The sequence below is a fragment of the Phoenix dactylifera genome, chromosome 3 (assembly GCF_051530095.1).
Source record: "Phoenix dactylifera cultivar Ajwa chromosome 3, Ajwa_hap1_PhDact_Kaust_v1.1, whole genome shotgun sequence".
Taxonomy (NCBI): Eukaryota; Viridiplantae; Streptophyta; class Magnoliopsida; order Arecales; family Arecaceae; genus Phoenix; species Phoenix dactylifera.
In genome coordinates this window covers 53,444,560-53,458,233 of record NC_143192.1, presented here as the reverse complement: position 1 = coordinate 53,458,233, position 13,674 = coordinate 53,444,560, and the positions used below count along the sequence as shown (strand labels likewise).

Genomic DNA, 13,674 nt, shown 5'->3' with positions numbered 1-13,674 from the left:
TTTTTTATATTAGTTTAGTTCATTATTTAAGGAAACATTGACTTCTCATGCATATAAAGTCAAAACTGGAATCCTTGAAGCTTCTAGGACCAGGTGCTAATAGCTTAAATTAACTTCATAGTTATCCTGTTGCAGTTGTCTGTCAGCTCGGGATGGATTTGTCACCTCTATGAATAAGCTTGAAAGGTCTTAAAAAAATTGGATAATTTGCCCTTCCTATCTGACTGCTTTGAGAATATTGGTCAGGTTTCCCATGGGTTTCCTTTCAATAAAGATCTGAATATCTCACACTGATTTATTCATTCAAGAGCAAGGGAATTCGTAATGGTGGTTTCATTGACATAGTAAATTTAAAGCTAAACCTTACCTTGACCACTTGCGCAGAAGAATTAACTTGCATGCTTATCTTTTGAATGTTTTTTTTTTCAAATATACCATGTATAGAGGGTCTGGAAGTTTTGAATTCCAACCCATTTGCGAGGACTTTTTAATTAGTTGATGTGATTAGGGCTCTCTAATTGTATTTAGTGTGAAAGACTTCCAGCCAACAATTGCTTGGTATAGAAACTAGCTTTTCTTTTTTAAGCTAGCACATGTTGGTGAACCTTGAAAAATAAGCTTTTGGATTCAAATCTGGTTCTTTACTGTAGGCTGTGCTAAGATATGCTAGCTTCAAAGATAACTGTTTGAATTTTCTTAGGTTAGATTGGAGAATAATCATTATGGATTATAATAATTCCTTCTGAATGCTTGGGTTGAACTAATTTCAGTTGTTTAGCTCAAAACCCTCAGATTTTCACAAGGGGCCTAGGCTTTGAAAAATTTGAGCCCTGTTATTGGACTATAAAGTTATGATCTGATGGGATCTACAGATCTAAATGTTGCAATTTGGCTGCACCTATGTTTTGACCCTCCTTTTAAGTCTGATCCAGTTAACAGAGAGTGATGGAATAACTAGACTCTGCACTAGAGGCCAAATCTACAGAGTTAACAACTTCGCTCATTGCTCATTTGTCAAAGAAACAAGAGGACTAGGATAGTTTACTTTGAGGAAAACTCACAACAGCTCTCAAACAAACAACAAGAAGAGTATGCGTCATAGACAAGTGCAATTTTTTTCTCCCCTTGCAAGTGATTGGTTTATTTTCTTGCTTCACATGAGGAATTTAATTCTAAAAATGATGTATCCTGCTCCTGCAATCCCTCTGCTATGCGTCTAACCTGTTTAGCTTAGACATAATTTTCCATCAATTTATCATTTTAGAGCTCTTTTCTGAGGGAAAAAAAGGAGGACCTCATACTGCTATACAGTATTCTTTTTGGTAGATGCACACTCTTAATGCTCATTATCTTGTCATTTAATCATATGCAGTCACCGCCTGCCAAGATAATCTTCATAATGGTGACAAATGGTATGGTGAGGTGTAAATTTCCAAATTTTTTAGTATCTTTAGACCCAGAGTCCCTCTAATGTGGCAGGGAGTGAATTCCACTCTGAGGTGAATAGAAGGACTTGTCATGAGAAAATAACTGCAAATGATAAACAGATCCTTGCTTATTTTGTTTGATATCAGTTTAGTAAAACAACTGCAGCTAAAACACTGGAGGACTGTCTGAAAACACTCTTCCTAAAGCCTTAACTTTTCCGCTTGATAATGATGATTGAGAAGTAAATTGAATGATAAACAGATCCTTGCTTATTTTGTATGATATCACTCTACTATAGTCAATAACATGATAATATCCACCCATACTATTATTGTCAAAAATGCTATCACTTACCATTCAAATAGTATCCAAATAAAAAAAAAAAAAAAGTATCTGAAGATACTGGAAATATATGACAAAAAAAAAAAAATAAGGAAAAAGATGAAGCTATCCTCTGATTATTTAGGCACAGATATGCATATCAAACCCCTTATATTATTTTCTTATGGACCACGAGCCTTAGGCGATGCACCGTCTTGACAACTCTTCTTCTTACTGAAAATTGCTCCTATCAATGGGATCATTGGCTTCTTTTTCTTTTTCATTGGCATGGTTTCCTTCTCCACCGAAATTTGCCTTTCCAACACTTGCTCCTCTGTGTTTATGGCTTGGGCTAGGGAAGGAGCGTTGGCGAATGTAACGTATCTTTTCTTTTGGAACTCTAACCCTTTGTTCATTGTTGGTGTCTCAATTTCAATCTCTGTTGCATTCTCAACAAACTTTACGTCCTCGCTCTCCGAATCTATGGCATGTTTCTGAGTTTCTCTAGCTTTCAATTGGCTGAGCTCTATCTTAGTCTGCTCAAGCTCTTCTCCCAGGGAGGTGAGGCAGCTCACCATCTTGAGTCTTTCTTCAAGTGCCTGCTCGAGGTTCTGCTTTGTTTCTTCTAGCTCTGCCATTGCAGGTCCCAGTTGTGAGGCTCCATGCCCATTCATGTTTTCTGCAGCTCGAATCTATTTAATTGAAAAAAAAAAGCTCAGTTGCTACGATGTGGCTGTGATGCATCATTAAGAGCAATTCAGAAAACCAATCAATCCTATCTATTTTAGAGCCTTGTATAGCTAATTAACCTTTACCTCCTTAATGATCAACGGAGTTCTTTTATACGACAGGAAACTTTCTTTGGCTCAGGTTCTTATTCTCACTTCTATTATTAGGAGGCATTACTTCCATTTGAGAGCTAGATTATTGTTAACAAACCCAACCGAAGGTCGATAAAGTTAATTGATGCAAAAAATTTCACTTCTCACAGACTAAACACATTTAGCCCTTCTAAGTTAAAATTCTATTGATGTTGATGGAAATATCTGAATTTCTAAGAATTAACCACAAGCAAAAGAGTGCTGAATCTTTCCTTTTCTTGAAAAGTTCGTGTTATTTATCTCCTAACACTTGCTGAATCCAGACTAAATTATCGGCAAACTTGCTTTTAATTAAAATAAATGCTGGTGTTAAATTATATAACCTACCTCGCAAATGCAATTCAACAACATTGGAGCAAATTGTGAATTAAACAAATCAGCCAAACTCCAAAAAAGTCATAACCAGTCTTCTGATGATCTAGTATTAGTCCCTACTCTTCCTCAAAGATTCACTTGTGGCAGTTCGGTTCCAATAAGAGCCATAACCATAACCAAACCAGCAACCAACAAGCCTCATTCATTAATTCTATCCCAGTCCGAGAATCCTAGTCTCTTAATTTAGCCAACAGGCAGAAAGAAAAGAACTGGAAGCAGCATAAGATGGACAAAGAGAAGGATGATCACCTCATTAAGCCGGTTGGCGTAGACCTCGCCGGCTAAGACCTTTTCTCCGAAGAGCATGACGGCCTCCTTCACGGAACGAAACGGTCGACTCATATCAATCTCAGCTCTCCCCAGAACGACAGCGCTCTCCTTACTCTCCATGCTTAACGATGCCAACCTCTTTTAAGGACAACAATGCATGCAATATAACTAGCCATATATATATTGATGGATAAAGCTACAGAGAGACAGAGAGAGAGAGAGGAATGGTGGAGACGGTGGGAAGAAGTGGGAAAGTCGTTAGAGAAGAGGAGGATGAAGATGGATTTGCGTGGGGGCGTAATAAAATGATATGCTTCGTTACTTCGCGTCCACTTCTGGGTTATATATTCAATTGGTTGGGAGGATCCCATATCCCTTGGATGGAAGAGTAGGGAAAGAGATTTCACCTAATGGATTGAGCGCAAATTAATTAAGATTTTTATGCAACCTATATCATGTACCAAGATTGATTGTTTATGAATTCAATGATGGTGAAAGGGAAATGAGATAAACGTTCGGCAGAGAAATTATACGTGTAGTTTAGCTCATAATGACATCATCTTATATTTTATTTGTCTTTGTCACTCTTATGGGGATTAGCTTGAAAACCGCAAAGTAGTAAGAGATCAAAGCAGAGAGTTGTTTAGGAGGGCATTATCCATGTCAGGTTGGCTCTGGAGCGGAGTGTATCTATTTTGAAGGTAATATGGCAACAGTGATCGGCTGGATTCAGAAGAGTGTTGATAAGCACCCGCTATTATGGGATATGTGTGAGCTCATGGAAGGGCTCGTAGCCTTTCGGGTTACTCATGTTTATCGAAAAGTAAACAGTGTTGCTGATTGGATTGCCTCCTTTGTTGCGCACCATTCAGAAAAGTTTCATTGGAAGAGTCTCAAGTTTTCTTCTTCCTTCTCAATCGTCTTCTTCTATTTGACTCTTATGGATGTATTTGTATGCGTATGGTGTGAGTTATCGCTATATCAAAAAAAAAAAAAAAAAAGAGAAAGAAAAGAAAAAAAAGAAAGTAATAAGAGAGGAAAAGTGGATTCCCTGTCAAGATCAGGCCCAAGCCGCTGTAAATGGGCTTTTGGGCTGAAAACTTTTTGGACCGGACAGGGAATTTGGTTGATCCAGACACGACACCACGAATAGGGGAGTCGGATCTCTTTTCTGCGAGCCTAAGCTGGTTATTCTCTCCTCCCCCAGCCTTTTCATTGGAAAGGTAAGGATCAAAATTTTTAGTCTTTTTGAGAGGATTCAGTTTTGATTCATGTTGAATTAATTTGATGCATATCCATATATATATGTCACCATATGCGAATTAATACAGCCCATTCTTTGCATGTATTATTCAATTTATTCTCGAGGTGATCAATGTATTTTTAAAAATGTGAAATAAGTATTTCCTCAGATGGAGGTTGGTACTCAAAATACACCAGTGGTGAAGAAGCCAGAGAATTCATAAAAAATGACAGGATTTGGGGAATTCAAGTTCAAGTTTTGGTAGTGTTATCATGTCTATGAAGTCCACTAACACATAGTAATTAGGAAGAAAATTCATTTGATTTGATCAGATAGGTGGATGCAATAGGAGCATAAAAGATGGAGATTTATTGGTCAATTCAAACTATTAGGAGTTAAATAGGATATTTGCTCTTAAAATGACTTTTTTTGGTCAACATTTACTGATTTTTATGAATACTTCGACATGTGATCATAGATGTTGCCGTGGAATCCCAGAATTTTATGGAAAGATTTAGAGTACGTTTAGTTTGCAAGGAATAGAATAAAAATCAGAATGGTCACATTCTCTTACGTTTGTGACAGAAATTAAAATTAAAAAATTAATTAAATAGAGAGGTATTTTTTAAAAATTAATTAAACAAAGGGGTAATCTTGAAAAATCAAATTCTAGCTAACATAGCAAAATAAGATTTGAATATTAGAGAAAAATAAAATTAAAAAAACAAAAAAGGGATTATTTTTGAAAATAATAAAATTTAAATAGTCCTTTTTTTCAACTAAATGGCTAATATAGAAATCATTTTCGCCCTCCTTCTGCTGGCTTTCCGTAACCAAACATGTTCTAAAAAGCCAAGTAGCTCCCTTCCTAACATTGTGCTTCCATGCCATACCCTGTTTCTATATAAATTAAAAAAAAGTTGATGCAGGACAGCTACAAGGAGGAAGAAAAGAAAGGAAACTATTTCATTCAACTATTCATTAACTCTAATCAAATGCATGGACCCATATATATAGGGTCATAAAATAACAAAAAGACCCCTACAAATAAAACAATCTCATAAAAATCCTAAAATGACAATATGCAAATAAGCTCCTAAAAAAAACTAGTCTCACAAAAGACTTTTAAAATAATGAAATACCAAAATAAGCCCTAAAGGTTGTCAAATAACAAAATACCCTAATAAGCCCAAATAACATAAAATCACTCTCTAAATAAAATCAAGCTGGCTGGAACATCCTCCTGCTGCGGACGACCGTAGATCCGAGTAACGAGTGACCTGGTACTGATGTCCGCATCAAGAACAAAAACTTTATTCTGGCTCCACGTTCATCTTGTCCTTTTCGTCACAAATCCAGGAAGCCTTGCACAACCACTGAATCATATTGCCGAGTTCGCACCGAATGGTAATATTCATGGAATATGACCATGCCATGCATGGTGCTCTCCCTAGAAGAGAAAAGGCATCACATGCTAGTGGCCCCACTAAAAATTCCTTTTGTGCAGGAAAAGAGGCAATGCTCAGCATCTCAAACACCTCTTAGATGCCGTTCCATGAGACCCATTGCAAACTATCTCATTGTTTAATAAATGTACCTTTCTTCATGCTCCTCCTTGTAGGGAAACAGGAGAAGTTCATTGATTAGGCAAAAGTCACAATTCTTTTTTTCTTCAATTTGCTACTTCCAAAGAAATGCCGACATGGCAGTCTAGGAGTGGCCCCATCAATCCCACATGTGACATATTTATATTGCACTAATTTCCAACTCCCATGTAGATCTAGAAAATGGGTGGGCAATGGGAGAAATTATTGCATGAACTATAGCCATATATGCAATCAATCACAACTGCTGGTTTCTAAAATGATGCATGAAAATATATACTTGATGAATATAGTTTCCAGAAACTTATGTCCATTATTAGTTGCATGCATAGTCACATGATGCATGCAGTGTAGGTAATAATTTTTTGACGATAGAGAAACGGATTATTCCATGCTCCATAAATACAGGTTCCTGGTGGTTGTTCCACCTTCCGCCCCTCATGAGCTGCCTGTTACTTCATTGAGAAAGTGCAATTCGAGTTGCAAATAGGTCGGATAAAATTTAACATATTCATTTTTATATTCAATCAAATAGAAATTTTAATATCTGATCGAATTCGGATACAAATTCAAATATCTACTTATAAATCAAAAATCAAAATTTTTTGAGTTCAAATTTGGATATCTTGTTAAAAAAAAAGACTCTTATAAATGAACTACAGCTTCAATGAGAAAAGTACAATCTCATCTTTAGAAATAAAAGCGGGTTGAATAAAATCCGACAGTATCTATTTGCATAGAAATTTCTGCTCCAAATATCTAATAAACAATTTCTCATACTCAACCATGAGGTTACAAAATACCTTTGTATTTTATATAAGTAGTTTATTTTACTTATTCATACTCTAAAAATAAATAATTTATAATTATTTTTTATTATTATGTAATTAAGAGCAATGGCCATATTTGATTTTTTTATTAATATTTTGTATTATATTTTTATTTAAATATAAAATTGGTTGGACTCTCAGCCAAAAATGTTATGTTATTTATGATAGTAAATTTTATTCCCATCCTTTATATTTATATAATTAATATTAAAAATATAATTTATATCTTAAAAAAATCTATTTATATCTGTACTTAATGTCTGATTTATATCTATATATATTTATGATAAATACGAATGCTTCGTCCCTATAGAGATATACAAGCATCCTATTCCCCTTCAGCCCTGCCGTTTTCCCTGCTTTCCAAAATATCTTACGGTGATCCGAGGGTGTAATGCAACACAAGAAAGCAGGCACGGCATGCCGAGGATCCGACTGCTTCCAAACGACGCGAAGATCGCGTCAAGGTCGTCACAACCGCCGTCTCCTCCTCCTCGGTATCTCCTTCCCTTCGACTCCTGCACTAATTTCTTGTCGAAACAGAGAGGTCAAAGTTATGGTCAACAACTGACAACGGACAGGTTGGTCGGCGGCGGCTACGCCCATGAAATTTGGAAACCAAGAAAAGAAAATTACCTTTTTTTTGTTTTTTTAATAAGAAGGGCGAATCTTCTTTATAATTCCTCTCTACTCCGTAACAATGGCAGCGACCGCACCACCATCTTCTCCGTCTCTCTTTCGCCCCTCTTCCCCCACCCCTCCTCGGATCGGATATGTCCGCCGCCGTCGGATCCTTCACTGCCGTCGTTCCGCCGCCGTCGAGGCGGAGGCCAGTTGCCCGGGCCGCACGGTGCTCGGCGGCCGGCGGCGTCGCGGCGGCGAGCCCGATTCTCAAGAACCTGCAGCTCAAGTGCGCCACGCCGCTCACCGTGCTCCGCCACGTCGCCGACGCCATGGCCGCGGATATGAGGGCCGGCCTCGCTGCCGACGGCGCCAGCGATCTCAAGATGATCCTCAGCTACGTCGACTCCCTACCCACTGGGTATGGTTAATTTTTTCTTACTTGTATAATATTATTTCTTTCCTTTAATCACTCGAACGCAGGAAAAAATAGCAATTTGTGTGTTAATGCTGTATTCATCTCGTAAGTTTCTTGGTCTTACTTATGAGCTAAGTTATTAATTGCTCAAAAAGCGGGAAAAATTGAAGCTTTATTCCCATTCTTAATAAGTTTCATCTTTTGATAGTGAAGAATTTTCCTTCTTGTTTATGGGTTCAAGAAACAAAGTTTTGTGACTTAAATCATTTGGGACAAGTAAAGCATGATATTCTTAACAGATCATGACTCGAGATTTTTTTTTTCCACTCTGTTTTGAGAAAATTGCGATGCATACTTCTTGTTATTTCTTCAGTTTTAATCAATATCTTACATCAGTGGTAGATTTATGAGATTTTTTATATTAAAGGAATGAGAAGGGCCTGTTCTATGCACTGGATCTTGGAGGTACTAATTTCCGAGTGCTGAGGGTACAATTGGGAGGCAAGGACAATCGGGTGGTCGAATCCGAGTTCGAGCAGGTGTCAATTCCTCAAGAACTTATGTCTGGTGGCACTGAGGTTTGTTCTTTTTCTACTCTTGATTTTTTTCTCTTTTTCTTCTTGAGATTTGCGTTGGCATGTTTGCATTGATGTCTTGCATCAATAAGCAGGAGTTATTTGATTTTATTGCATCTGGGCTTGCGAGGTTTGTTGCAAAAGAGGGTGAGAAAGTTCGTCTGCATCAGGGGAGAAAGAGAGAAATTGGTTTTACATTCTCCTTTCCAGTGAAGCAGACTTCAATAGATTCTGGTATTTTGATCAAGTGGACAAAGGGTTTTGCTGTCTCTGGGACGGTTAGTTTTCCTTCTATTGGTGTCGTTCTTCGTTTTCATGTTATAACAGATAACTGTTGGATAAGTTCTTTATGGAACCGAGTAATATTCCATAAATGTATAACTGCTTAGAAACCTCATACAAATGTATAACAGCTTAGAACAAGATGAATCCATCATCCGTGCTTGTTAGATTTTCCGATATCCATTATATTCATCCCTCGAGGCTATGTATATTGCTATTTCCTCTTGATTCTCTAGACACAATAAGAAAATTTTTGTTATGTATCATATAACTTTTCTTTCTGAGTTAGGATTTATACTTCTGGCCACCTTGTAGGCTCTATGAATGCATTTTAACTTGCATTACATCTTTTGATATAGAAATCAGACATGGCACAATTATTACAGCTTATTTGGACAAGAGGAAAGAATCATTTGACATTCAAGAGGAACACTATTCATGCTAATACAAATTGATTGATTGCTAAATGCTAATAAGGAAAGAAAAAGAGAAGCAATCCGCCAATTTTAGACAAGATGAAGTCCCAAGAATTTTTAATATTTTTCAGATTTATAATAATATTATGAATTTAATTTACAAAAATCATTTAAGTGTGCCCTCTCTCTCTCTCTCTCTCTCTCTCTCTCTCTCTCTCTCTCTCTCTCTCTCTTGCTCTTGTTGAAATGGGCACACAAATATTTTTGTGAATCTAACACTTGCACCTATATTCACGCTAAACAGCACAATCTGGATTAATATTCATAAATTTTGGGGGTTTAAGAAAATGCCCATAGCACAATCACACCACAGTCATTCAGAATCAGAGAGCTATCAAAGATTGTGAACTTCAGCCAAAGAAATTAGCATATTCCCATTGTTCTTGAATCAAATAGAAGGATATGATTAGGTGAATTACATGAGTACCTTTGCATATTTTTCTGATACGTGTTCTTCACAGTATATAAATAATATTATTTCAATTCCATAGTTATATAATCTTGTATAGTTTATTTTGAATTCCATCAAAGGGCTTTTAAAAATGTAAGCTGTTTATTGTTGAGATACCGGCAGAATATTGCATAACATCACAGGTAGGTCAACGGAGGATGTGCTCTGAACTTTTTCTTATTCTTATGATTGTATTATCTAGATGTTGAGCTACTTTTCTTTCTTTTAATGCCTTAATCTCCAAGTGAATATACTGCATGTCCTCCACCTAGTCTTCCTTGAAATATGTAAATAAAATACTTTAACAACATTTTTTGCATTATATTATTACTGATGCAAAATTTAACTGATAATGGATGATTGGGGACAGGCAGGGAAAGATGTGGTCGCATGCTTAAATGAAGCTATGAAGAGGCAGGGGTTGGATATGAGGGTCTCTGCCTTCGTATGTTTCTCAGCTAGGCATATAAGTTCTCCATATTTGCTATCTATTTGTTTAGAGAACTATTAGGCTGATTAATTTGTGTATGTTAACGCATGGTTAATAAATGCATATGCTACATTTCTTTGAGTCAGGTTAATGATGCGGTGGGTACCCTGGCTGGGGCACGCTACTGGGATGATGATGTTATGGTTGCTGTGATTTTGGGCACTGGTACTAACGCATGTTACATAGAGCGCATGGATGCAATTCCTAAGCTGCAGGGTCTGACAAATGGATCTGGAAAAACGGTTTGTCGGAGATGTATACTACTTGTGAATTTAAAATATAACATAAGCTAATATCAGGATCATTCCTTATAAACTTTTCTGATGTGGATTTGGAATTCAATATGCTGGTTATTTCTAGATGAATTTCTGAATTGATCTAGAAATAAGGCAGATGAATGGGTATAAAGGAATTCCATCTTTTAAGAAAATATTCCAGAAATATGAAATCAATAACCTTCTATTCCAAGCTTTAGTTTGATGAAAACTTTGCATTATCACAGATTATCAACACAGAGTGGGGAGCATTTTCAACTGGTCTTCCTTTGACTGAGTTTGATAAAGATATGGATCAAGAAAGCATTAATCCTGGAGAGCAAGTAAATATCTATAATAGCTGATCACAATAAATTGGTTTGTTGTCACTATTATATCCTTGTAGTGTTTTTTATTCTGTTCTGGCATTTATCTTTTCTTTGCTCATTTGCAGAAATTACAATTTTGAAGTTATCCACCATTTTTTTTCTGATTTTCCTGTAAATAGATATTCGAGAAGGCAATCTCTGGGATGTACCTAGGCGAAATAGTAAGAAGGGCACTGCTCAAGATGGCTGAAGTTTCAGCTTTGTTTGGTGATTATGTTCCTGATAAGCTCTCTGTTCCCTATGTACTAAGGCAAGTTAGTGTTCTTTAATTGTAAATATGGTTTTCAAATCAAGGGTTCTTCATATTAGATTTGCTGTGGACTTGATTAACAAAAAATGCAGAATCAAGACTTGATTAACAAAAAATGCAGAATCAAGCTAAATCATGTTGATATCGTAATGGATATCATTTTTTTCTTTTTATAGGTCGTATGTTATTTACGCAAGCTATTGACCACCATGCTTGGTTCCTTTTATCTGCTAAATAATCTGATCCTAAAATAATCATCAGAATATTTGTTTTTATAGCATTTAGGATTGTATGCAGAAGGCATAAAAGTTACTAATACAATATGGGTGTTGTTACTAGTAGAAAAACATGGAAAAAAAATTGCTCTCCATTGAACCTTAAAGTTCTAGATAAAATTCCAAAGTAGAAACTCAAACATATTGATTTTTCCTGGAACCTATCCAAAACAGGGGGTATGCAATTGTAAAAAGCTTAGGCTGACAAGTGAAATGGCACGGCTTCGAGTCCTGGGGCAGCTAATTTATGCAAAAAAATGCCAAAAGGGTCTTCCCTAGTTTGCCCCCTCCTTGGAGCCCGGATTGCCCAGATCATAACCGGGTTAACCCTTATCCAAAACCGGGGACAATATTAAATATTTGGCAGGAATTGGATGTATTGTATATATGGACAATATGAATGCTACATTTTTGTCATTTCCTTATTTCCTTGAGCTTCGAGATCAATTTTCTACTATTTTGACATAACATTTTCTAAACTTGAACTTGGATTTTGAAAGTTTCAGGAGGATTTTTGTAGCATTTTAGTATTAGGTTCTAAAAAATTTTAAAAAGGTAAATATCTCTACATGGATCTGACTATCCTCGAGCTCAATGCGATAGTCAGTATCAGTTTGGGTCTTTATGCACATATTTTTCCATTACTTCTCAGGTTCTTCCGACTTTCGAAGGTTCCTTGGCATTAGTTATGTCATGTGCCATGTTATTTACCTCCTTTGGCTTGATGAGGATAACCCATTGGAGATGCCTTCCCTCTAGGTTCTCTCCTGAATTTGGATTTCCCAGCCTGACTTCCTAATTTGATCATCCGTAGCGATAAATCTTCAGAATACTCGTAAGAAGAACAAGGAAAACTTTTTGAGTAAGAAGGCTAAGTTCTCTGATTGCAATTACAGGACTCCCGATCTTTGTGCTATGCACCAAGATGACTCTGAAGATCTGGAAGCAGTTGATTTGATCTTGAATGACACTGTTGGTGTAAGTACTCATCTGGCCTTGTAGTAAGTATATAACTCTTCTCAGCATGCATTAACTGAGCCTTGCTTACTAGAAATTATTTTCTTAAACTTCCATTCTCCTTAGGTAACAAGGTCCTCTCGAGAAGCAAGGAAGATTGTTGCAGAGGTCTGCGATGCTATCGTGAAGAGAGGTGGGAGACTGGCTGGGGCAGGTATAGTGGGTATTCTGCAGAAAATGGAGCAAGACTCCAAAGGACTTATTTTTGGAAGAAGAACGGTGGTTGCAATGGATGGTGGCCTTTATGAGCATTATCCCCAGTACCGAAAATATCTCAAAGAGGCCGTGACAGAGCTACTTGGTTCAGAAGCCTCAGAAAATGTGATCGTAGAGCATACAAAAGATGGTTCTGGCATTGGAGCAGCTCTTTTGGCAGCCACAAATTCTAAGTATTCAACTGAAGTCTAGATTGGATAGGCGATTCCCAACAGAGTAATAACAAATCTTTTTACAGCAGTTTTGTTTCGTCGGAGATGTGTATCTTTTGTACTTTTAACCAAGCTGAACATCTTAGCATTGAGGTGAGGATTAACAGCCATATCCAGAGAGACCATCTGTATGAATTTAACAAAATGATGTCACACTTTACTGAAAAACAAATAACGTTGCATGGGGAAATCTGGGGAAACATGAATGTTTAGGTGTAAATACCTTGTTTCCATCTTGCTTGGAGCTAATTAAATTCGAACAAAAAGATTGTGCATCTCTCTTGTCTGTGTCGCCACTCCACCTGCCGATCGCCTACTTCCTCTTTAACCTAACCTGACTGCGATTGACTCAATAAGCGATGAGGGATATTGAATTCGACAGGAGGGGCATGATACACCTCTTTTCATTTTTGCAATGTGTAATATATGCAGAGTGTAATGCTAAGTTACCTGTTTGATGTGGCAAAAAGAGATTGGTAAATTCAAGGTGGATTAGCTGGTAGCTTCATAAATCCAACTTTAGAAGGACAAGCGCACTAAAACCATATTTGTATAAGTTTGATGCCAGAAACCTTTAAAATTTGAGAATGTTATTTATATTTTCTTTTGGTTCCTGATAAATTATGATCTTTAGTCCTTCCTTTGCACTCCTTCAAGATTAGAGCTTAAGCAATTTTCAAAGAGCTACATAGCAAATATAAGTGATTCACATGACACTTGCATTTTACACTTACAAAAACTCATTGTTGTTGGGCGGTGGTTTAGTGTCACAAGCTTACAATCCAAAAGCTTAAGT

The 13,674-nt window shown here is 36.8% G+C and overlaps 2 protein-coding genes across 4 annotated transcripts; one reads left to right on the top strand and one right to left on the bottom strand.

Moving 5' to 3' along the window:
• Positions 1-1,212: 1,212 nt before the first annotated feature.
• LOC103719915 (WEB family protein At1g75720-like) lies at positions 1,213-3,593 on the bottom strand. Its single transcript, XM_008809397.5, has 2 exons — positions 3,255-3,593; positions 1,213-2,441 (listed from the first exon to the last, which is right to left on the bottom strand). The coding sequence occupies exons 1-2, from the start codon at positions 3,393-3,395 to the stop codon at positions 1,932-1,934; spliced, it is 651 nt and encodes a 216-aa protein (XP_008807619.2). The 5' UTR covers positions 3,396-3,593; the 3' UTR covers positions 1,213-1,931.
• A 3,662-nt stretch (positions 3,594-7,255) lies between these two features.
• HXK3 (hexokinase 3) lies at positions 7,256-13,068 on the top strand. 3 transcript variants are annotated; one of them, XM_039117404.3, is made up of 10 exons: positions 7,256-7,533; positions 7,660-7,994; positions 8,419-8,569; positions 8,662-8,844; positions 10,146-10,220; positions 10,352-10,507; positions 10,768-10,863; positions 11,028-11,158; positions 12,330-12,411; positions 12,517-13,068. In XM_039117404.3, exons 2-10 carry the CDS (start codon positions 7,726-7,728, stop codon positions 12,856-12,858), a joined length of 1,485 nt encoding a protein of 494 aa, XP_038973332.3. In that variant the 5' UTR covers positions 7,256-7,533; positions 7,660-7,725; the 3' UTR covers positions 12,859-13,068. The 3 variants fall into 3 exon arrangements, with proteins under 3 accessions (XP_038973332.3, XP_088575220.2, XP_089785939.1); XM_088719094.2 differs by lacking the exon at positions 10,768-10,863; XM_089929813.1 differs by lacking the exon at positions 7,256-7,533 and having other exon boundaries at positions 7,591-7,994.
• The last annotated feature ends 606 nt before the right edge of the window (positions 13,069-13,674 follow it).